The sequence below is a fragment of the Lampris incognitus genome, chromosome 2, assembly GCF_029633865.1.
Source record: "Lampris incognitus isolate fLamInc1 chromosome 2, fLamInc1.hap2, whole genome shotgun sequence".
In the NCBI taxonomy this organism is placed as follows: Eukaryota; Metazoa; Chordata; class Actinopteri; order Lampriformes; family Lampridae; genus Lampris; species Lampris incognitus.
In genome coordinates, this window is record NC_079212.1 from 96,473,817 (window position 1) to 96,496,071 (window position 22,255).

The 22,255-nt window shown below is 44.4% G+C and overlaps 3 protein-coding genes across 3 annotated transcripts in view; all 3 read right to left on the reverse strand.

The window, feature by feature from the left end:
- Positions 1 to 207: 207 nt before the first annotated feature.
- Positions 208 to 2,957, reverse strand: LOC130107948 (protein disulfide isomerase CRELD1). Its single transcript, XM_056274765.1, has 6 exons — positions 2,857 to 2,957; positions 1,819 to 2,003; positions 1,617 to 1,700; positions 1,393 to 1,488; positions 1,131 to 1,271; positions 208 to 428 (listed from the first exon to the last, which is right to left on the reverse strand). Exons 2-6 carry the CDS (start codon positions 1,982 to 1,984, stop codon positions 208 to 210), a joined length of 708 nt encoding a protein of 235 aa, XP_056130740.1. The 5' UTR covers positions 1,985 to 2,003; positions 2,857 to 2,957.
- il17rc (interleukin 17 receptor C) lies at positions 2,305 to 13,800 on the reverse strand. Its single transcript, XM_056300796.1, has 16 exons — positions 13,715 to 13,800; positions 13,092 to 13,209; positions 12,441 to 12,717; positions 11,888 to 12,086; positions 11,603 to 11,706; positions 7,016 to 7,136; positions 6,812 to 6,853; positions 6,448 to 6,569; positions 6,305 to 6,361; positions 6,132 to 6,198; positions 5,813 to 6,045; positions 5,671 to 5,724; positions 5,514 to 5,565; positions 4,844 to 4,939; positions 4,230 to 4,268; positions 2,305 to 4,097 (listed from the first exon to the last, which is right to left on the reverse strand). Exons 3-16 carry the CDS (start codon positions 12,546 to 12,548, stop codon positions 3,400 to 3,402), a joined length of 1,992 nt encoding a protein of 663 aa, XP_056156771.1. The 5' UTR covers positions 12,549 to 12,717; positions 13,092 to 13,209; positions 13,715 to 13,800; the 3' UTR covers positions 2,305 to 3,399.
- Positions 13,801 to 15,142: 1,342 nt separating this feature from the next.
- The window catches only part of LOC130106656 (inter-alpha-trypsin inhibitor heavy chain H3-like), a 41,001-nt gene continuing 33,888 nt past the window's right edge, over positions 15,143 to 22,255 (reverse strand). The window contains exons 23-28 of the mRNA XM_056272845.1: positions 18,380 to 18,496; positions 17,336 to 17,443; positions 17,060 to 17,228; positions 16,215 to 16,363; positions 15,957 to 16,041; positions 15,143 to 15,408 (exon numbers count right to left, since the gene is read on the reverse strand). Coding sequence (XP_056128820.1) covers positions 15,285 to 15,408; positions 15,957 to 16,041; positions 16,215 to 16,363; positions 17,060 to 17,228; positions 17,336 to 17,443; positions 18,380 to 18,496 — 752 coding nt within the window. The 3' untranslated portion in view covers positions 15,143 to 15,284. The remainder of the gene's footprint in view (positions 15,409 to 15,956; positions 16,042 to 16,214; positions 16,364 to 17,059; positions 17,229 to 17,335; positions 17,444 to 18,379; positions 18,497 to 22,255) is intronic.

The following is a 22,255-nucleotide window of genomic DNA, read 5'->3' on the forward strand; positions in this document are numbered from 1 at the left end:
TTACCATTTCATTGTAAAGGAACCCTAAGATGCTGTGGCAATTATACCAACAATTATGTTAGTATTTTCCCATTTCATTGAGTCTAATTTCTGCAGAAAGTCTACCAGTGCCTTAGGCATCTCAGGTCTTGGTGATCAATGACATATGTAGGTGTTCTGCCAAATGATGAGACATAATAAGTTCTGACTGCAGCTTGGCTCAGAGTTTCAACGTCCCTTCAGGAAGCTGTCCAGAAAATGGCTTCCCTTGTGTGACAGCCAGTACCCTGCCATGGCTGCCACACCTCCCATAAATATGGATGTGAAGACCATATCGCCCTTAGCAGCCAATGTGGCCAGCACACAGAGCACCACCCCAAAGAACATCTGTTGCAGTACCTCCACCTCCTCATCCTGGATGTCTTCAAAAAGACCTTTCTCATGCACACCTGTACAGAGAGATGTGAAATGACGTGAAATGTGTATGTGTGTGTGTGTGTGTGTGTGTGTGTGTGTGTGTGTGTGTGTGTGTGTGTGTGTGCAGGGCTGGATCATGACGTTAATGGGCCCTAGGCCTCGCCTCCGTTTGCCCCCCCCCCATATTTTTCAAATGCCCATCTTTGGCGTTCAGCCTCTTCTGCTTCTTCTTGTTTTCCTTTTTCTTTTTTTTGCATTCTTTGCTGCACCTGACTGCATTCAGTAGCTCTTTTCCAAAATTAAGCACAGCTCTGTGTGGATGCTGTTGCTCTGCTGTAACTTACATTAACAGTATGGCATTCTGGGAGATGGAGTTCTTAGAGTTAGACTGAATGATACCACGGTTTCCTTTGTGTTATTTCTTTTTATGGCATAATAATTATTCCTGATTGATAGACATATATTTATTTGGTGTGTAAGTGTCATAGGATTTGTTGATATGTTAAAAAAATGCTACTAATAATAATCATAATAATAATCATTTTAGAATATATTTCCCCCCTTCCCCCATGATTTTGGGCCCCCTTGGAAATTTGGGCTCTAGGCCTGGGCCTTGTCGGCCTATGCGGAGATCCGGCCCTGTGTGTGTGTTTGTGTAAGAATGATAAGTGAGTGTGAAAGCAGCCATCGTTTTACTTATTTCTGTGTCTATGTTGTCCTAAGGCTTTACTTACTAGGCAGGTGGTTCTTAACACAGACATTATCCTTGCGGCTAAACCCGTCAGCACAGTCACAGCGGTAAGAGCCATCCACATTAGTACAGAGCTCATCTAGACTAATGCAGGGCAGCACCCTCTCACTGCATTCATCTATATCTTAAGGGACAAAAATATGAGATACTCATATCAGGTAAAACTCCATAGCCACTTCTCATCTGAATATAAGGTAGAGAATAACAGCAAACTTAACATATTAACCAAGTGTTTTTAAGGTCACCTAAACACTTTGTTCCTGTCAGTCTGTACCCGGAGGCACATTTCTTGCAGCGGGCTGGTCCACTGCCCATACAGCCTACACAGGCCTGGTCACAGCCTGTAGAAACAATGGTAGGAGGGCTTATTCATATTCTACTCACATGCACACGAAGGAAGAATAAATAAATGATGTTAAAACTGAAACAGATCAATAAAACAATACCACAGACTAGAGCCAGAACTGACCTCGGCACTCATAAGACCCTTCTGTATTGAAGCAATAGGAGCTGGGGGGACATTGGGCCAACTCTGTGCCGCACTCATCAATGTCTGAAATAGATCAAAGCCATATAATCTTATTCTTTGCACAAAACCTACACAGATATGCAAGCACGCGTGCGCCCACACACACACAAAGAGGGAATGTGGAGAGTGCTGCTTACAGTACCTACACAGGAATTATCATGGAGCGTCCATCCGGTTGTACACTCCAGGCACTGGTTGTGATTTGGCCCTGAGCATGTCCTGCAGGTATCTGGACAGCTTAAGACCTGAACAACCAGAGCCAACAGTGAACACAGCCAAGTTGGCAGCAGCAGGTTCCACAAAATCATCCTCGCTCCTGTCTGATCTCTGCCAACAAAAAAAAAAAAAAGATGGGGCAAGCAATTTACTGTAACTGTGCTATCTTAAGATTTACCAGAATGCGAAATGCATTTTCAGATACTTATGATGTTTTGAAGTCCGAGTAATAGAATCACTATTCATATACAGATAACTGAAATAAGATTCAGTAATGACATTTTTGGCCACAGATAGTATAAGAAAAATTAGTAATTGAGGAATATAACGTGATTCCACGTTGGCCCAAAGATACTAAGATAATATTTTTGGAGAACATAGACAAGACTAGGAGACGGCTGAATTTGGGAGCACATTTAGTATAAGAGTTTCAGCAGTGTGGACAACTCAACTTGTCCTGTTACCTCATGACAAGTAAACTAAGATTAAAAAAAAGTAAAGGAGGGGAGTTGAATGTGATTCCAGTGACAGTGTGGGTGAAGAGGGCGACGATCTAAGTTTTTATTCCGCAACGTGGAGCCATATGATGAGCCATATGACTTTCATAAGCTAAAGACAAGCTAATTGGTCGGTCATATCCGCTATTACACCGACTGCCGTCTCCCACCGCGTGTACAGCAGATGCCAAGCGCCCCCTAGTGTTGTGGAGGAGCATGTTCACCCTGTACGTAGCAGTCCCGTTTGTTGTGGCAGTTTGAATGTTTTCGCCTGTCTTAAAGCAGAAATGAGCACGTCGCTTAGCTTTTATCACCGGTGTTAGCAAACGGCCGTACGTTAATACACTTTGACGTCGCCCTATATCAAACTCATTCTGACGACAGGGTGAGCTATATATCGGACGTTAAGGGCAGGCTACAACAGAGCCTGCCAAGTAACGTCCGTTAAAACGGAGGTAGAACTTTACCTTGGAGCGGGTGAACTCTGGGTTTAAATTGGCGTTGTCGTTGAATTCTTCTTTAAATCACATATATGGCGAGTTTATTTTAAAAAACAAAAAAACAAAACTTGTGAGTGAGAAGCGCGTCTGTCGGACTTTTGAGTCGCCGTAAGAGCGCTTAAACCGCTTCCGTAATGCGCCGAGCGGGCGGAGCGCCGCCGCTTTGACCAGCGTTTGACAAACACCGCTTCTCTGCCGCATTGCAGAGTTTCAACAAGTAAACCTCTCTGCCGTTCGAAACGACGCTCCAATCAGGGCGCCCGCTCGACGCCAAGCGACAGCCACGCTGTGCGCACATGCAAGCATATTTATTTATAGACAGACAGACACGCTTACAGACGGGCGTAGAAATGAATCGGCTGCTGTCTGGTCCATGTTCCTATATTGTCTCTTATCTGGTCCCAGATCTATTTAAAGACACCGTTCACTTCAGCCCGTAGGGCGCATATCGGTATAGTTCGATGATGTAGCTCGATATGCTCCATGGCTGTTGTGTAAAAAGACAGCCCATCAATTTGTCGTTTTCTCTTTAGTTCGCGCTTTTTGTTTTTGTTTCTTCCCCACAAACACGTCCCTCCTCCTCCTCTCGTCGTCACCCGCTGTCGGTTGTTTTTGAAGCGGCTCCGTCCGTTTCCTTCCTCCAGACCCTTTTCCTCTCCCTCTTGCCAGATCATACAGGAGGGCCCGCCTCTGAGAGGGCAGGTGGAAGAGGGGCAGCCCCCGAAAAAGCTCCGGCAGGTGTTTCTTATGGCAGGGATGGTGTGCTGGGTGAGACTCGAAGTCCACAAGGAGGAAGCGCTCTCTCGCCCTGCCAAGCTGTTTGTCTGCTTTGACGCAACTCAAAGAGGCAGTGAAGACATCAGAATAAGGAGACGTTATCCGGGTGAGACCCTTGTCCTGCACCTTCCCCTTGGCCTCTGTGTGCTGCTGCTGCTGCTGCTGCTGCTGCTGATGGGTCCACTCCTCGGTTCTCTCCCGGGCTTTCCCAGTCAGGACCAAAATGACTCGGCCCCCGAGCCGCTCCACCTGCAGCAGCTGGGAGTGCAACCACGGCAGGGGCCCTGAGGAGCCCTGTTCGGTCCGGCTCCACTGGTCCACAGATACGCTGAAGCCCCGGTCACACAGCAGGGAGCCAAGTCCACACATTAACCTCGACACCACATCATCCGCATCTGGAGGGCTCAGCAGCACCACATGGCGGGTCCCAGCTGCTTGACAAATATGTTAGGGGGAGATAAGAAGGGAACCAGTATGTGAGAGTTGACTGGGGACAAAGCTGCTCTGTCATGGCTAGCTATGAGAGCATAGGTCATTTGGTCAAAGTTGAAAACAAAACTCACCTTTTACACATTTATCATAGTACCACCTTCGTGCCCATCCTACAGTAGAACAAAAAACCCCAGTCTAGTCAGTAAACACATCACAAGACTGGGATAACAAAGGTATGCCAGTTCCATGAATAATTAATCAGAGGTGGAAAAACCTGGTCCAGAAAGTAAAAACCCTAACCGTGTCTTTACCCCATCCATGTATTAAACCAGCTGATTTGAGAAACTAGTCAGTGCAATCTGATGGTTTAGTACATGGGTGGAGTAAAGACAAAGTTAGGGTTTTTACTTTCTGGACCAGGTTTTCCCACCTCTGTAAATTAATCCCTAATACAAGATAAGATTAAGCACATGCATCTGTATGACACTGGGTCAGTGAGACGTATGAAAGGGGTCTTTGTGCAAAATGGTCATCTGTGGACACTCACACGATGTGGACAATGCAGTTTAACATAAATCACACACAAAAAGAAAGAAAGAAATTAAATAAGGTTTAAATTAAAAAATTAAATCTGTCCACGGTTCATTAAATTATATCAATTAATTATAACGACTAGTGGATATAACGCGTGGATTTCGATATAAGGGTACGTGAGACAGATAGAATAAACAAGGGGGGGGCGCACCTTTTACTTCGTCGTGGAGGAGATAATGAAGCAGCACCGCCGAGCAAATCAGCAGCGCCAGAGCAAAAACTAGGAGAGGCCAGCGCCATCTGCTGGCTGGAAATCATAGACAGTCAAACCATTACGTTCGAACATGTTATTCCTATTATTCCAGTGCTCAAAAACCCAAAATATAACGGGAAGCATGTGAAGTTGTAAATGAATGACGAACAGACAGACGGAACGAGAGACAGACAGAGAAGTAGATGGACAGGCAGACAGACAGACAGATACATACATACATACATGTATGTATGTATGTATGGTACATACACGTATAGGCGTATAATGTAAATACATATACAGGCATACATACATACATACATACATGTACAATAATGCAGTGTTTCCCAACCCAGTCCTGAAGGAACACCTATCCTCTGCAGATTTTCATTGTAACCTTGCATAGGTAGCCCTACTTGTACTTACTCAACCAATCATGTCACAGCACTTAATTATGCCAGGTGTACAACAGCTGACATAATTCATTACTGATTGGTTGAATAACTACAAACAGGTACCTATTCAGGGTTGCAAAGAAAATCTGCAGGATAGGTGTTCCTTCAGGCCTGGGTTGGGAAACACTGCAATAATGTATGTAATGTGTAATGTGACTTTCTTTTAGACTCACTGTTGTTATAACAGAAGGGACCCAGTTCATTTTTCCTTTCCTTAACTTTTACCTGCATCAACAAAAGCACACAGTGTAAGAACATCATTCAGCTCTAATAACGGAGAAGATGTGAAGATGGGAGATGGGTCCTGAAAGTGCAGGTAGAATATTTTACCATCGCACACGGTGAAAGCTGAAGATTAATGCCTTCAAACGCCCCTTGTATCTCCTGGGGAAAACAAACGTCAGCAAAATAGAAAGAAGTAATAAATTAAACCAGGGGGAAAATAAGTGCTCAGTATTTTGTTCACATTTACCCAGAGTCCCTTGCTATTTTGTCTCCAGGTGCCGTTTGACAGCTGTTGCCTGAGGCCCTTCGTCTCTTCGCACCAACTCTCCGTGGCGCCTTGTGTGCGGTGACAGGGCCACACCTCACCCTCCAGCCTGCATGGGGCTGACAGGCTCCACAACAGCATGCTCCCAGCACTGGTCATCTGACCCTGGACGACAGACATGGTCACGTTCTCCCATACGGTCCTTTGGAAGACGCCTGTAGAAGAAAGCAAGCTCAGCAAAAGCGCTCGTGGAACAAAATCACAGACTTGTGTCCACAACTTCTGGGTGAAGGCCTCTCACCAGCGCGGTCACCGAAGGGGCAGCTTACGGAGCGACGAGATCTCTGGTCACCTTCATCCCACCATATCTGAAACACACACACACACACAAATGAGCATATAATTCCATAGAGGTTTACAATGCGTATGGTGTTGTTTCTATGCAGACCATGTGAACATGGTCTAGTGTAGTACCTGAAAACATGTGCAGGGAGTAACAGAAAACAGTGGAACGGTCATGCTGCACCACGGCTGCAAACAGACAGAACAAACATTAGACATGCGCCCTGCGAAGTATGCAGGAAACACAATTCATTAATACGCATCGGCTGTCTAACCTGACACCTTCCATTCCTCTCATACTGCAGGCACATGCGGTCCAGGAGGCTGCTGTTCCTGCCAACAACCTCCAACTGCACCAGCTTCCTCGCCTGGTGAACGATGCTGTTCAGCCTCGGGGCTGACGAGGAACAAAACACAGGTTTAAGTGTTGTGGAACTGGAAAGTTGGGGACATTTAATCACAGATCTTTTTTTAACCTTGTTTGCATTAGTAGGGACACAGAGAGTTATGAAATATCCTCTGCCAATTCATACCAAATCTCATCAGTGTCAATTTATTTGGCAGGAACGTTTTTTTTTTTCCTAGGATGCAAAATGGTACAATCCAAAGTCATTTACAGAATATATAGCGACCACTTACCATTGCATTCTTTTATGTGTTCTTGTAAGTCTGATACGCACACTGAGGACAGGGTGGATTAGTTACATTAGATTATGTATATAACCAGACATGTGTATCTTGAACAAAGAAAAAAAAATTAGGATTATCAAAAGTAGTTACTACTGCTGAAATACTTTTTGAAAAAATATTTCTGATGACGTTCAATGTCTCCACACGCTGTACCTTCATCTAACGAGGGCACAACAAGCTCTCCAATAAGGTGTCGCTGTTTAGTGGGGTGGACTGACACTTGCACTCTGCTGCTGAAGGAAACCCCTTGTGGCTTTTTAATCACCAACGACAGCTGTGGAGTCAACACGCACACGCATGCACGTGTGCACACACACACACACACACACACACACATACACGGGCGCGCACATTCTGTATTACATACGGGGACTAGAGGTGAGAACTCATCAGGCGTATTGGAAGTATATACTTAAAACGACCGGGATTTCACTCCTACCTAAAACGAGCATGAGCCGTCAAACTGACCGCCGGGTTTTAAACTCTGTATTCTGTCAAGACTAATACCCAATTGAGATATTAAAGCATTGCATGTGTTAGTTTGTTGAGAAACTACCTGACACCAAAATTAACATTTTAACAACTTTTAATTTTAATTAAACAATTTAAAATGGCCGCTATCCAACGCCTGTAAATACTGCAACGCATCGGTGCGTCTGTAACCAGACATGTTGGCAATAATCAAAAAAACAAATTTAGAATATTTCTCTGCACTGGAGCAGGCACGTAGCCAGGTAGGTGGTTTTCGTGTCTGAACCCCCCCCCCCCCCGAAACCCCACGGCCCGTCTGAAATGGCACCAATAATTATTTAGTTATCGTTTTGATTATTTGTCACCGCCCCTCTAGCCTACTCATACACTGCATCTATCGTGACTGACAGGCGTTAAACCTGTCCACCTGTCCTGTGATTTTATTTGTTTTGTCGTAAAACAAATAAAATCACAGGCTTTTGATTGGCTCAGGGGTCTGACGAGTCAGCTAAGCAACCTGCCACTGGTTATGCTAGCTAAATGGTCGATCTATAGTTTGTTTTTCAAAAGCAATGTAGCCGCCGAAAGCTACCTGTAAATCAGGCAAGAGCAGTAAAGTTAATATTCGTAAAATCAGTGATTTTTTTGTTTCAACGTGTCCCGACTAAAAAAAGAAAAAAAAGAACATTACAGATGATCTGGTCACTAACGTTACCGATTTTCCGGAGCAAGTGTTAACAGACCCACTGCCCTCCTCCTCGGAAACGGAGCCAGAGTTAGCAGACCCGCCCGCTGTCCTCTACCTCGGAAACGTTTTCACACGACTTTGTGGATTATATTGGTGGGAAAATATCAGACGAACAGGGAATAGAAATATACTCACTGGACTGGACGGCCAATATCGGACAAACATTCCCTACAAAACTAGGAGGTAAACTACGTTTCCAACGTCATTGGAATGGCCAGTTTAGCTGGCTAGTATACTCAACAAGGTCCGACGGTTGTTTCTGTAAGCACTGTGTTGCGTTTGCAGTCAAGCATGTGGGCAAGGGAGGGCACAGAAAAGCTGGCAAGCTAATTAATGTCCACTTCTCAGACTGGAAACATGCTTTGGAGACGTTCAAAGACCATGCACAAAAGGCATATCACAAGGATGCAAGTTTGAAAGCGGACAATTTCCAAATGGTTCTCAACAATAAAATGGATGCAATTTCACTGAGGCTAGATTCTGAGAGAAAAAAGCGAGTCCAAGAAAACAGAGAAAAACTCAAAAGCATCATTGCAACGTTGATTTTTTGCGGTCGCCAAGAACTCGCCCTGAGAGGTGATATTGATTCAGGACCAGTGACATTGAATGAGCCAACTCACAATGACGGAAATTGCAGGGCTTTACTCAGGTTTAGGGCTACATCTGGCGACACAGTACTGTTACAACACTTGAGTAAATGTGCAGCAAACGCTAGCTACTGCAGTCCTGATGTACAAAATGAAATAATCAGCATAATTGGAGATGTGATAACAAACAAACTGGTGCAGAAAGTAAACTCCGCGCAGTGTTTCGCTGTGTTGGCAGATGAAATGAAAGATGTTTCAGGGCGGGAGCAGCTTTCTGTCTGTGTCAGATACGTGAACCAGCATGACAGCCAATATAGCATCAGAGAGGATTTTTTGTCCTTTGTTGATATCGAGAAGTTAACCGGGGAGGCAATCGCCAATTCAATCGAAAGTCAGTTGACAAATGCAGGCGTTGATTTACAGTTTTTATGTGGCCAGGGATACGACGGCGCATCTGCCATGAGTGTCCGTTTACATGGTGCCCAAGCTAAAATCAAAGAGAAGCACAAGCAAGCAGTTTATGTGCACTGTGCCAGCCACAGTTTGAATTTGGTCCTAAACAAGTGCTGCCCTGTACAAATGGTGCGAAATTGCTTTGGAATTGTCTCGGAAATCTGCACTTTTTTCCATGATTCGGCTTTGCGGTCTGCCAGTCTGCGACACGAGACGGAGCATCTTTTACCCGACTGCAAGAAAACCCGACTGACGAAGTTGTGTGAAATGAGATGGGTCGAACGCCACGACGCAATATTTACATTCAACGAGCTTTTAGACCCTGTGCGATCCAGCCTGCAGAAAATCAGTGAAACCTTCACAGGAGACACATCTGTCAAAGCCACTCAGCTCTTTAATTCAATTGACAATGCAGAATTCATGCTGTCCATGAATGTGAGTGAGAAGATGCTTGCAAAAACCTACCACCTGTCCACCTTCCTTCAGAAGGAAAATTGTGACTTGGTGAGTTGCGTTTCAGCTGCTGATGCTGTTATTAAGCAGGCAGATGAGATGAGGGCTAACTCTTAGATGGAGTTCAGGCAGATTTTCCAAAAGACCTCTTCCCAAGCAGCCAAGTATGGGGTTGAATTTCGACCACGAAGAGGCATGGACTGCAATGAGGATCCATTGAAGGCCTGTGAAAATCACTACCGGCAAAAGCTTTTCATAGTCATGCTTGACTTTTATTCATCACAGATGAAGGAACGCTTCAGCAAACACAGAAATGTGATCTCCAACCTCTGCTCCTTACTGCCATCTAAGGTCAGCATGCTGAACGACAGCTCAGCTCAAGCGCTCTCCAACCTGTATCCTGATGAAGTGTCACCGCATCTGGAAGTTGTAAAGTCAGAAATTGACACCTGGCGGGATAAATGGAAAGATGCAACTTATGTTCCACAAAATGCCATTGAGGCATTAAATGCCTGTAACAGTGAGTTGTTTCCAAGCATCTTCAAGCTTCTCCGCGTTTTGACCACGCTTCCTGTCACCAGTGCCCATGTCGAGAGAAGTTTTTCCTGTCTGGGAAGGATCAAGGACAAAATGCGCAGTACAATGACGGAAAGACGGCTTAATGGACTGACATTGCTCTCGGAGCACAGAGACATGGTGGTGACGCCGGAAGAGGTACTGGACATCTTTTGCAGACAAAAAAGACGATTGGACCTGCTTTTATAAGGTAAGACCCACTTTTATTTATTAATGCATTGATGATTATCTATGGGCCATTAATACATTGACATTTACCGTACGGTTGGGTATTAGGCTATAGTATACAGTGTGGGAATTTTATTTACCGGTAGCTTTCGGCAGTGTTGCCCGACCCCCCCCCCAAAAACATGTTTCTGGCTACGGGCCTGCACTGGAGAACGCTATTTTTTCACTTTTTTTTTCTAGGAAAGAGCAATGAACTTCGCGACGGAAATGATGCGACCAAAACACGTCATAAATAGTGACATGACGCGCACGATCACGCGCAAATCACGGGGGGCCATTTTGACCGCTAATGGTCGTTTTAGGTATATCTTATAACTTTTTTTGCGCAATTGATCTAAAACTCATTTTAAATGCAAATATATGAAAGTGAAATATCGCTCCCGCCCACACAAGATGAGAACCTGCAGTGAAGTTCAGAGGCAGAAATCATATTGTAGCGAATTGGGGAAACCACAGGAACTGCCGCGGCCGAGACACGAACCCATATCTTTCGCACCGCGGGAGACATCGCTGACCGCTCGACTAAAGGGTCAGAATCATCTGCTAACACTATCCTTTAATTGGCTATTATTTTGCAACAAAGTATCTGTTTTAGCAAGTGATGATTTTGTCAATGAGTTTCTGTTGTGAGAGAGCCGGACTTCACGGGAAATTCCGCGCTCACCCCGGAAGTTAATAATAAATTATGGAAACGAACTCCAGGCCCCACCGACACTACGGTCACTCCGGTAGTATAATAAGACTCTCTGTATTTTTAGATTGTACTAATTGGGCTTTATATAACTCCAGTTCAAAGAAAAGTGAAAATTAATAGACAGCAATGGCCCAACTAGCCATAAGCTCAAATCGGCTAAGAATTATATCTATAGTGACTGGAATTTGGACACAATAGAATACGTTGTTGGGCGTAATTTCATCACCAATTGCCAACATTATGATAATTAAAAAAGTGGACTTTACAATTTGATTGATTTGATAATATAATAATTTCATGTGTGTGTGTGTGTGGGGGGGGTGTCAGTGTCAGCCCTGTGATGGCCTGGTGGCCTGTCCAGGGTGTCTCCCTGCCTGCCGCCCAATAATTGATGGGATAGGCTCCCGCGACCCTGACAGCAGGATAACCACTTTGGATAATGGATAGATGGATAGATGGATAGATGGATATATATATATATATATATATATAGGTCTGTATCTGTTAAAAGTGTGCTCTGTGCAACTTACGTGTGCTTTGTTTTGCTGGGCAAGAGTCTCGCGATTCACTGTGAACTCCACTCTCTTACATATGGGCAAACTGCTTGGTGTATAGCACACTTTCACAGATGCTGCTGCAACAGACAACGCCCAACAGGAGGCAAGAATTAGACTATTTCAATCAATACAGGTGTAGAGGAGGTGAATGGAGGAAGAGCACTCTAGGCTCTTTCCATCCTCCATCATATAATCCAGAAGAAGAAGAAAAAAGTTGCAGCCAATTCTCCTGAAAGGAGATGCAGAATCCATTCCCACCTCTCTGGCCGGTCCTGCTATTAGCTCTGCTGAGCTGGATGCTGAGGAGCATGTCTATCACCAGACACAGCGGGCACATGGCTCCGTCCTCGCAGCACAGTTTAACCTGTGCCTTAAGGTCTCTGATATCCACCGCATTATTCTTGCGCCCAGGAAGAGCAATCGGCGACTCATCCTTCACAGTGCATTCAGAGAGACCCTGTTGAGGGGGATATTATGAAATGGGAAAAGAAATTAATCCACCGCCACATTTTGCTGAATGATACTGAAGAATAATGAGTTTGTACTTGGCTGTTGAGGATGATAAGCTGTCCTCTCATTAAAACCTACAGTCCATTTTCATTTAATAGCCCAGAAGGGAGAGGGGGGGGGCAAACATTACAGGTGGACAAAGAAAAGGAAATTAAAATGTTAGTTATCCTAGCAAAGGACTGCATTTCCCAGAATAGGAAATTGACATTGGGATCAGTCAACACAAACTGCGGGCAGCACAGAACATTTTGATTTTGGTGTGTTAACGTGTGCCTGTGTAATGCACAAAGCAAATACGTACCTGTGAACAAACAACTTCTTGAACGTCATGTGCAATCAACTCCAAAGCAAAGGCAGGCATGGCTATTGTTAGAAGGACATGTCCAATAGAGCATCCAGGTGAAACCATCTTGCTCTGACAGGTTGGAGCTCTACACCATGTTCCCCACGATACTCCTCGGTGGTGTGATAAACATGTTCAACACGACCTATGTCCCTTTTCCTGTCACGGTTCTTGGTTGGAGATTAACTCGACAAGGTGCTCACATTACAAAGTGCAATGTTGACTCTCGAACGACCTTTACAAAAAAAAGGAGTTAATTCAAGTGTGCTGTTAGTATACGTATTTTAAACTAAAAACCAGTGAGTATACTTTCAGGTCTGTGAATGTTCTCAGTCATCCAGGTCATGGTTATCCAAAGGAATTGAATCAAGTGCAAATGAACTTGGTATATACGTATACTTTCAGTGTACGTTTTAAGTACTTATCAGATATACTAAACAAAATTATACTTAAGTATACTTACAAGTATACTACTAGTACATATACTTGAACTTTACTTGAACTTGACCTTTACTTGAAGTTTACTTGTTTCCTTAATAAAATAAACTTTAAGTATACTATTTGTTAATTTTTTATTTTTTGTAAGGGGAAGCCAAACGGAAGCAGAACCTTTCAGTGTATTGTGTCTTTGAACGGGACTCTCAGACGTACGTCGCTTCGGACAAACGCGTCCGCTGAATGAAACTGCAACATTGTAACAATGTAAGCTTGTACTCGTCCGCGTGACCTGGGGAAAGAAGAACGTGCGTTGATGCCGGGATAGATCATCTACCCACACTTGTTTTTCAGAGCTCAGAACAACTCTTACATGTGTAGAAAGTGCAAATTGCTTCCCCAGTCAACATTTTATTTGTTAGTCATAGTCAATGTTCACTGGCTGGCAAAACAGCTGATAAATGAACAGACCGCTCCTTAAAATACTCAGGTGTTTGTCATGTAAGAATATGAGCGTATAAATAACATTAAAGTGACTTCATGCTGAATACTACCCAGTCGCACGGATTTTCGTTAATCTATCAGATCGTGATACCATCACGATTATGACCTGATTTACGTGATGTGGTCACGACTCGCCGACTAAATTAGGGTTAGGGTTAGGGTTCTATCAGATCGTGACCACATCACGTAAATCAGGTTATAATCGTGATGGTATCACGATCTGATAGATTAAAGTCCGCGCGACTGGGTTGGTTGACTAAGTAAAGGACACGTGTATAGTGTAGGGTACTTACTGTGTTTAAAGTTAAACGACAAAATTGTCAAAATCCATTTGTAGTGAGAATTGGCTCAGTCCAAAGTATGTCGGACTGGAATGTCTTTCGTTACCACAGAACGGAGAGAGTATAACCAGGTGAGTGTTGGCACTCCCTCTCCCTCCCTACGCCCCCTCTCTTTCTCCCTCCCACCCCTCTCTTCCGCCCCCCCCCTTTTTTTCATTGAAGCGGCACACCGGGTCACTAGTTCATCAGACTAGCTAAAACTAGGACAAAGGTGGATGGTTGAATAATATATACGAATACATATAACTGAACTGACTAATAAAACGACCCTCGCACTTTCTCATATACATTTCTCACAGGAGAAAATGTGAACCGTGTTGCTCACGTTTAGTCGTGCGACCGCCCACTCTGAACTGGTGACTGTAACAGAGCTGCCAGAGCGGCCAGAGTCCATATTTGTTGACGTCTTAAAGTGAGTCCCCCACCTCAAATGGTGGCTTAAAACACACAGAAAGGGACGACATAAACTTGAAAAACACGGGGGGGAGGTAATTGTTTGGGAAAGTGTTGCGATAGATCCTGGGACGACAGTGTCTAAATGTTCACTCCCCTCTCGGCATAGGTCAACCATGTGCATTTGCTGTGACGCGCTGCGCTGTCAAACAGGTCGGACGACTCTGTTCCCGGGAACCACGTCACGTCACTCTGGCCTGCTGGCGCATTCCGTCCGCCAGGGACCGGCCCAGCAACACGGTGACAACACCCGGCCCACCCAGCGGCGTGGGTATGCGTGCCACTCCACCCGTCCAAGGCCAAAAAGAGTTGACTATACACTGCATGGTCATGTGCAGTAAGTGTTGGATGGTTTGTCACGTTTGTAGTTTAGAGATTTTATTATAAATGATACAGTACCCCACGGCTGCCCAGACTGAGAGGGTACGGGGATAGTCTCACCTACAGCAACTGCTGAAATGTGTCGATCTCTAATCAAAAGCGCCCATCCTGCGACCAGATGGCGCAGGAAGACAAAAAAGAAAATTGATCATGATGTCGACAGTAATTCCAATTACAGCATTTCACTACTACTTATACTACTGCTAATGTTAATACTCACAACGTGTATAGTAATAACTGACGAAAAAGAAAAAAAATCCAACTTTCATGATGGAGTTTGCCTGACTGCTCTACCACTTGAGTTGCTCTAGTGAAGTCAGACAGCGCCCTCTCTAGGCAGGATGGGAAGTCACGTTTAAAGTACCGTGAGAATGAAGACTGAAAAGTAGTGCATGGATTTTATGAGACAAAACAAGAAGAAGAAGAAGAAGAAGAAGAAGAAGAAGAAGAAGAAGAAAAAAGGAATGTCTTAAGGCTGCTATAACTTAAGTGACAGCTTAACAGTATTATTAAAATAGAAACTTTCGACCACACACCACGAACAGATCAGAGATGCCATTTATTCGTACACGGGCGACAGATTTGCAAACTGCAATGCATACAGAGCATGGATTTTCAGTCCTACGTTTTCAAGTTTTATCTATGTTCTGTGTTAATTTACTCTGAAGCGATGCAGCATTGTTCCCAGTTAAAGCGCTGCGATAACAAATTCAAACAGAGTTCTCTGCAAGGCCTCCAAGATGTCCTCAGGATCCGTTAGCCAGCAGTCGAGCACCGGGGCAGTGGGGATGCTGTAGTCCACAGCTGAGGCTCTGGGAGAGACGAAGATTCAATTTGTTGTGTTAGTGTGTATCGGTAAACCAGACTGATACGCAGAAAAACTCTCCGCAAAGAAATCTGAACAGGTGCGTGGTGACGGAGAGTCTCACGAGTCAGGCAGTCTTGTGAGGCTCAGTGGCGCCCCCAGAAAATTTTCATAGGGGTGGCCAAATGGGGCCACTGAAAATCTTTGGGTGGCACACCAAAACCAAAAGCCATGACTGACTTTCGGGAATTCTATGCTGCTGTTGTAGTATACTGTATAGGCTAGTTGAAAACTGTCAATATGAGAGTTAAGAAAAATATACATTATTGATTTAAATGAACAGCACCTAATGTAAAATATCAGATAGAAGCATATTATGCATAATCAGAAGCATATTCTGCATATGCGACTCGTGGCTGGGGGGGCCAGCGGGGGGGCCAGGGATAGTATCATGGTGGCCCCTGGCCACCCCTTGGGGGCGCCACTGGTGAGGCTGTTGCCGTGATGTTTACCCAGTTTTTCATCCCTACACAACAAGACAAGGATCAAACTTACTTGGAAACACCAAACTCCTTGTTGTTTACCCTTAGTTTTGGGGTGGGCGATCCATGGACCTCCTCGTAAATTATAGGATATAGAGCTGGAAAACAGAGCATAAAACAAAACACTGAAAGCTCCTGACAACTGAAGAGGCCTCCATTATCTCGTTCTCCCTGACATTTTGGAGATTTATACTACATGTATATGTCCAAATAAGCATTTTCTCTGTCGAGTACGCAAATAAGAGGAATTTGTTTTCATGTGGCTACTCACATAAAAGTCCCTCAGTCTTGTTGCCCCGTTGGTACTGTCTCAAGGCAGGCCAAATAAATTTTTCCCCTTGTCTCTCATGAGGTAAGATGACCATACGTATGCCTTCGGCTGAAATATCTATCTCCTTGCCCCGCACAATCAGAGTCACACTACAAAAAACAAACAAAAAACAAACAAACATTCATCTCTCTTACTTTTGCATGGACCCAAAATATAACTTGCAGAACCAAAAAGGCTATCTAAAACAGCCCATAATAACTCATGTATGACATCAGCCACCTTAGATTAGATGCAAACACCCCGGTCATTAGTACATTCACACAAACTAAAAAGCACCTTGTTAAACATCACCATGTGATTATTGTCCCCCCCACCCCCGATCCTTTTCCTCCCCAGTTGTATCCGGCCAATTACCCCACTCTTCCGAGCCTTCCCCTGTCGCTGCTACACCCCCTCTGCTGATCCAGGGAGGGCTGCAGACTACCACGTGCCTCGTCTGATACATGTGGAGTCGCCAGCAGCTTCTTTTCACCTGATAGTGAGGAGTTTTGCCAGGGGGACATAGCGCGTAGGAGGATCAGGCTATTCCCCTCCCCCCCGAACAGGCACTCCGACCGACCAGAGGAGGCGCTAAGTGCCTCGATCACGACACATACCCACATCTGGCTTCCTACCCACAGACACGGCCAATTGTGTCTGTAGGGACGCCTGACCAAGCTGGAGGCAACACGGGGATTCGAACCGGGATCCCTATGTTGATGGCAATGGAATAGACCGCTATGCTGCCCTGACGCCCCGTGATTATTGTTTTATATGTGTCAGGGATGCCGTGTAGGCTGCAGCACCTTCCAGTTTTGAAGACATTCGGTCCCAACTGGAAACCAGTGTCGTTCTCCACTTTCCTCATGACATTTCGGTTGTCGATCACAATGTGCTCCTTAGATTTGTAGCGGACTACAATCTTGCTGAAGCCCCCATTATTCACCGAATCAAGCTCTCCATTCACAGACAACCCTGTTTTGAGGAGACAGATGGAACTGAAACCTCGTGCCTCACACCACTGGATGAACATGGCACAACATGACAGAGAGTGTGTGCAGCACGTGATACTGAATGCTGACCTGTGTTGAAGTCTTGCAGCAGTTTGAGTTTGGCCGGCTCAGTGACACTGATACACAGCGGAGTAGTGTGATTCGCAGTCTTTAACAGAAGCATATGGGAAATAGGACCTACAGAGAAAAAGAGATAAACAACAAGACGGAGGAATAGCCCAAAGAATAGAAAGACAGAATGAGTGGAAGGAGTACCACGAAAGTCATTACTGTCACAGAGCAGAACGGGAAAATTCAGAAAGTTGATACTAAACCACTCTGATGAACATTTGCTGGAGAACCGCCTAATTATACCATCTTAATACCTGTGTATGAGTGCAGTTTAATGACATATTTACCACTGGTGAGTCAATCCTCTTACGCTGGAAGCTTTAACCATCAGAAAATGAATCTCAGAGATGCTATTTGAACCACATTCACCTTGTCAATGTGACTGACAGCGAGGAAACTTTGCAGCGATACTCAAAATCAAGAAATGTATCATGAAACGCTTAGTATGAACCCTTATCCTATTAACATCAGTATTTAGGCTCTGCAGCTCACACATACACACACACACACACACAAGTATTTCACAAATAATAAAATAAATCTAATAGATCTGACCGCAGTGAAATTCTTGCATGCTTGCAGCGATCACAAAGTTATGACAATTGGTGCTTTCAGTTGAAGCACATAACTTTAGGTATGGAGGCATGACGGTAAAGCCTTTACTTCTCTTAGCCCATCAAAATACATACTGTAGTTAAGTGTCTGCAACCGTAATTCAAATGTAAATGCAACATTTACTTAAAAACGGGAGGGGGACTGCATAGAGAAACTGGTATAAACCTTACCTGCATATATTACAGAATGAATTAACGCATTTCTATTGCTCTTTTCAAATCTCAAGTCACAAAGCACTAAACAATGAAATCGCTGCATCGCAACATGCGACCACTGGGCGCTCCGTGTCACAGCGGGAAGTGAATCCCAAACGCAGGCAGTATGCGCGCATAAAAGCCTGACACCAGGAACATTCTGCCAGTTCGTCTGTAGCGGACCAGTACGCACCGTTGCTTGGAGTTGTTGGCTTCAACATGACTTGCAGAGGTTCTTCTTGGCTATCATCATACGCAGACGGAGAATCGCTGTAATCAAGGCTTTCTGCTGTGAACACATGCACACAACCTATAATAATAATAACTTTCATTTATTTTTTTTTTATTTAAAAAAAAATAAATTTTTTTTTACTGGAAACCAGTGTTATATATGTTCAGGGGTGGACAACCCAGTTTCAGAAAGTAAAAAGTCCTGCCACGTATTCTTTCCACCCATACATACACTACACCCGCTGGATTTAATCAGCGCAACTCTTCAGCCAGGTAGAGTGAAACCACCTTGTTCAGTGACTGGCTAGAACAAATACCCGGTGGGACTTTCACTTTCTGAAGCCGGGGTGTCCACTTCTGTATTGATATGTTAGACACAAAGAACAGATCAGTGTTTCACAGCAAACCCCCCCCCCTCTTTTTTTTTTGGTGTGTTAGAACAGAGAACTACAACAACACCATGTTCCAACACCCCCATCCCAAACTCAAAAGAAAATAGGGAAGAAAAAAACCTTTCATTTATATAGCACTTTCCTAAAACGATGTTATAAAGCCAGTCTACGAATATTTAAGGGTAGGGACAGAGTAAGCTCAACACAGCCTTTACTTAACCCTAACCCTAATGCGCTACCTTAACAAAGGGCATGTGTAGGACTTTGTTCATCCTTTTCCACGATTCCTAAAAACAAATTCACAAGCGTACAACACAATGAGAACACTGTCCTGGTTCGGTGCATCACAGCAATTCTAAAGGTTGATCAAGGTTATCTAAAGGAAGCTGCAACTAAAGTTTCCCTAAATGGAAATGGTACATACGCAGTCACACATACATACGTACAGGCAATTTACAAACATCAGTGCATCATCATGCATGTCTTTTGGGGCTGTGGTGGAAAACTGGAGTTGCTTGAGGAACAGCATGTTAACACTGGGGGAGCATGGAAACTATACACACAGATGGCTGGGACTGAATCCAGGGCTGTGAGATGACAAAACCAAACAGCAAACTAATTGTCAACATGGCAAATTTGGATCGGTTTCTTCTCAAGTCTTAACTGGTGATAACCTATGACGTATCATGTGCGAGTGCAGGAATGTTCATAACATTTCAATGGAATTCATATGTACAAACACTAGATACTGTTCAACTAAACATACCAAAGCAAAGACAAGGAAATTATATATATAAAGGAAGAGTTTATGTTTGTATGTTCACTTAAAACTCCAGAAATACTCACTGTAGAACAAAAAGAAAGGTATTTTTAGAATCAGTACTTTCCAAGGATTGCACAGTTCGAAAAATATTTCTAAAACCAAGTAAAAATTTTGATTTATTTGTGAAAGAGGCATTCAAACGATGCTTTGTGGAGACTTCCGGCAAATCCTTCCAGTGGTCGGGGGAGGCACTTCACCTAACATTGTCAATGCTAGCCTGAAGGCACGCAACGTGGTTTACCCAGAGGTGCTTGCCCTCATAGCACCTGACGCTGGGCCGGATCCACCCACAGTCCGGCAGATCCGCATAGGAAATCACATACGCCCATAGACACCCCCCCCCGCCACCTCTGCGCCGATTCCAGCAGATCATTATAGCAATCACATCCGCTCCTAGACCGCCCCGCATGTACCGCAGATCTGCGCTGGTATTGGCCCGTTGTGCAAAAAGACCGTTCTGCGGCTCCGCACCAGTTGCTGCAATACATCCGGCCCGGATCTGGCCCAGTTTCATTTTGCTGTCTGGGTGAGCACTGAGCGATTGATACACACATTGGTAAAGAAGCTTGATGAATGGATTGAAAATTATAACATTTGATAATTTTCGTTAATAAGATTCGTTTATTCGACATTCGTTTATCACATGTATCATATCATAAATTATCCTATATTTCATCATCGATTATATCGTAAAGATCAGATTGTATTGGTTGTTTTGGTGAGAACAATTTCCCCGGGCAATGCAATGCCGGGTACCTCTGCTAGTACTGTATAAAGCACTGTAACCGGTTATTTTCTTTCCCGGTGCGGGATTCAATATGGAGTGTACTGCACCACAAGGCGACATCACTAACCGCTCGGCTAAAGGGTCACACCCGTTAGCTAGGGACTAACGTGTCTTATTAGTAGTTTACAGCACTATGTATCATTTGAAAAACTGAAAATGAAAAATTATGTGCTACCAACTAGAGGGCACATTTCCTCATGGAACGAGATGGTTTCTACATGGTCATCATGAAATAGTTCATAAACGTTTTAGAAAATAAAGCTATTTTGATAAATTATGCTTCAAAATTAGTTTCTTTTTTGTGATTCCCCCCCTTTTCTCCCCAACTGTATCTAGCCTATTAATTACCCCACTCTTCTGAGGTGTCCCGGTCACTGTTCCACCCCCTGTGCTGATCCGGGGAGGGCTGCAGACTACCACACGCCTCCTCCGATACATGTGGAGTCGCCAGCCGCTTCTTACCTGACAATGAGGAGTTTCGCCAGGGAGACGTAGCGCGTGGGAGGATCACACTATTCCCCCCAGTTCACCCCCCCCCGCTGTGCAGGCGCCCCGACCGACCAGGAGGAGGCGCTAGTGCAGCGACCAGGACAAATACCCACATCCGACCAAGCCGGAGGCAACACGAGAATTCGAACCGACGACCCCTTTGTTGGTAGGCAACGGAATAGACCGCCACGCCACCCGGAGTTTCTATCAGTTTATTATAAATAAAACATACTGCAATGTTCAAGTTTCTGTTTGTGACTTTTTATTCTATTTTATTTTTTGGAGCAGCGGAGTGGGGGCAGTTTGTAATTGATCATTTGCTTTGCGTCGACCACATCTACATGTAGCATGAATTAATAACTGCAATTCTATAGCACATTTCCAGCCCTGGGACACAATAATAATTGTGTGTAAACACCTTTTGCTTGTATATGTAAATCCATATCTGTGGACCCATGTACATACAGTACACACATGAGGGACAGGGTAAACCCAATCTAATCTTTACGCGTAGCCCTAATAATTTCACCCTAAAAAATACCTGTGGAGGATTTAGTTTATCCTTTCTTCTGAATGCTAAACAAAAATCCATAAGCATGAATGCGTAGTACGCAATGGGGATAGGATGTGGTTTGGCTCCTCATTGTAATCCCAGGGTTGATCAAGATTATCTAAATGCAACTGGAATTATATCTATCCTAAAGTGGAATGGCAAACCTTTCCAAAGTCTTTCATTCATCCATCAATCCATTATCTGAACCGCTTATCCTGCTCTCACGGTTGCAGGGATGCTGGAGCCTGTCCCAGCAGTCATTGGGCGGCAGGCGGGGGGACTCCCTGGACAGGCCGCCAGGCCATCACAGGGCTGACACACACACACACATTCATACCTAGGGACGTTTTAGTGTGTCTGAGGGAACCAGAGCCCCTGGAGGAAACCCACGCAGACACGGGGAGAACATGCAAACTCCACACAGAGGACGACCCGGGACGACCCACAAAGGTTGGACTACTCCGGGGCTCCAACCCAGGACCTTCTTGCTGTGAGGCGACCACGCTAACCACTGCACCACCGTGCCCCCCACCAAAGTCCTTCACTCACTCCATCCATAATCTATAGCAGGTTAGAGGGGTTGTGTGCGAGGATCATTTATCTATTTTGCCCCGGTTCCTTTACTTTCTCCGTATTACTCCACATCAGTCGCTAATGCTCCGCTTTATTACAAAGAACTGATAGATTATTTATACACATGCAGTAAAGCTTAAATGACTGATTTGAATACTTTAGTATTTGTTGCTTAACTGTCATGCTCTGTTCTTTCACTAACCTATGTTAGTTGGTTTCAT